The sequence below is a fragment of the Teleopsis dalmanni genome, chromosome X (genome assembly GCF_002237135.1).
Source record: "Teleopsis dalmanni isolate 2A chromosome X, ASM223713v2, whole genome shotgun sequence".
In the NCBI taxonomy this organism is placed as follows: domain Eukaryota; kingdom Metazoa; phylum Arthropoda; class Insecta; order Diptera; family Diopsidae; genus Teleopsis; species Teleopsis dalmanni.
Genome location: NC_051848.1, coordinates 22009240 through 22011017, shown reverse-complemented (window position 1 = coordinate 22011017; position 1778 = coordinate 22009240). Strand labels below are relative to the sequence as shown.

Here is a 1778-nt window from a genome sequence, read left to right as displayed (position 1 = left end):
TACAGTTAACAAATTAATATTATTTAAAGACATATATAAAATAATAATATATAATAAAAAAAATTTAATAATTCATTGCAGTAGTTAGATTGATTTATGTTTGGTTTTAGAAGCTAATAGGACGAAACGGTTAAAATAGAAGAGAATCAAAACTAACTAATTTAAATAAGTTTTGTAGTGTCATTTATATATTTACTTCTTATAAATATGAACAATAGGACAGATTTTTATATTTAATTTTTTAATTTATATTTACTGTACTTAAAAAAAATATAAACAATTTAATTTATAATGTAGAAAGTAGTAATAAATACAAATATATACTTAAATAAATTCACACATATTATTTTAAATAAGCATTTCATACTACAAATATATACATATATTTAAAAATATATTAATTTATTGTAATGAATTAATCTCAGTTAAAAATAAAACTATTTTTTTTTATATAAATTCAATTCATTTTCTTCTTCATCGTCAGCATTTTGTTTCCGCTTTTGTTCACGGGCAAACAGTTCCTTAAAGGTTTCATACTCCACTAATGTAACATGGCATATTTTTGTAGCAAATGTTTTCTCTGACGTATCCATTATTTTATATAAACGATGATTTTTCGTTGGGATATTGGGATCAGCTTTAGGTGGACGTGGTATAAATAAACCTAATCGTACTAGAAAAATATGGCGACATTTAATTTCAGCGTATGTTTGTGACAAAGCCTGTGATTTTATAATTTCAGGAATTTCAATACGCATAATATCTTTAATATAATCAAACTTTTGTCTTATTGTTTCCGCATTCTGGTGTAACAAATCTGGAGAGTTCATAAGTATTTTCCATATATTTTTAGAGTTTCCAAAAAGTTCTTTTAAAACTGCGACAGTTACAGCTATTTGACTCCAATCGTTAACGTTCAGCAATTCTGGATATTTAGTTATAAGCAAGTGGAGTAGTTTTTCGCCGAACTGGCAACCACGCCAGCGTTCGATGCTCTCAATAATTTTTTGTGGTGAGCGTGTTAATACCGATGGGTTTCCAGTTACAATCCTAAGAAAGCCTGTCGTATTTATTCCATGATTAACAAATGTTTCATGTGATCGTCGCCAGATTTCTATAGGTGCTGAACTCAGTATTGGTGATAATTTAATGGCTTCATCAATGTGCGTTTGTTCAAGTGAGAAACTATCAAACTTTGAAGAGTTTTCTGTAGCTGCTGCATGCATGTACCTCAAATTCGGAAACTAAAGAAACCAAATATATTTAACAATATTGTCTTAATTTATTACGTATTTTCCATACATTTTGCACTCTTGCAATTTGTCTGCATTTTAATAATTTTGTAAAATAAGTTTGTAACATTTTGTTCAAGACAAATATTTACTATTGAAATATGTATAGCATTAGCTGGCGGTTGTAACAGCTGACACTTAGCAATGCTCTCAGCTGGTAAATTTATTATCGATAACAGTATTGCCGTAGACTAATAATAATTTAACGTCTGTTTCTGCACACATCTATTGCAAAATTCAACTACAAATTTGCTTGAATCTTATTATTTTGTGTTTCATTAAAAAAAACAACACTTTTAATTAGGTTTTTACATGAAAGTGTTTTCATAAATTGTACATAAACTGCTCTCCTGAGAGAAAAACATATTTCTTTATTATTTAACCGAAATGAGGTTCACGAAGCTTTCACTTTACCGAATTATTTCATTTTAATTCTTATCAGAAATTTGTCTTCTATAGTATTCTAATTACCATTGTTCTCATTTA

General features: G+C 27.6%; 1 protein-coding gene across 1 annotated transcript; it reads right to left on the bottom strand.

Moving 5' to 3' along the window:
* Nucleotides 1–237: 237 nt before the first annotated feature.
* LOC119687713 (transcription termination factor 4, mitochondrial) lies at nucleotides 238–1433 on the bottom strand. Its single transcript, XM_038102130.1, has 2 exons — nucleotides 1303–1433; nucleotides 238–1244 (listed from the first exon to the last, which is right to left on the bottom strand). Exons 1-2 carry the CDS (start codon nucleotides 1360–1362, stop codon nucleotides 438–440), a joined length of 867 nt encoding a protein of 288 aa, XP_037958058.1. The 5' UTR covers nucleotides 1363–1433; the 3' UTR covers nucleotides 238–437.
* Nucleotides 1434–1778: the final 345 nt, after the last annotated feature.

Bases quoted from the DNA above. Each gene is read 5' to 3' on its own strand.
- LOC119687713 (XM_038102130.1), bottom strand. From the start codon at position 1,362: ATGTTACAAACTTATTTTACAAAATTATTAAAATGCAGACAAATTGCA. The intron at 1,245-1,302 runs GTATGGAAAATA...TGGTTTCTTTAG, and splicing joins AAATTGCAAGAGTGCAAAAT to TTTCCGAATTTGAGGTACAT.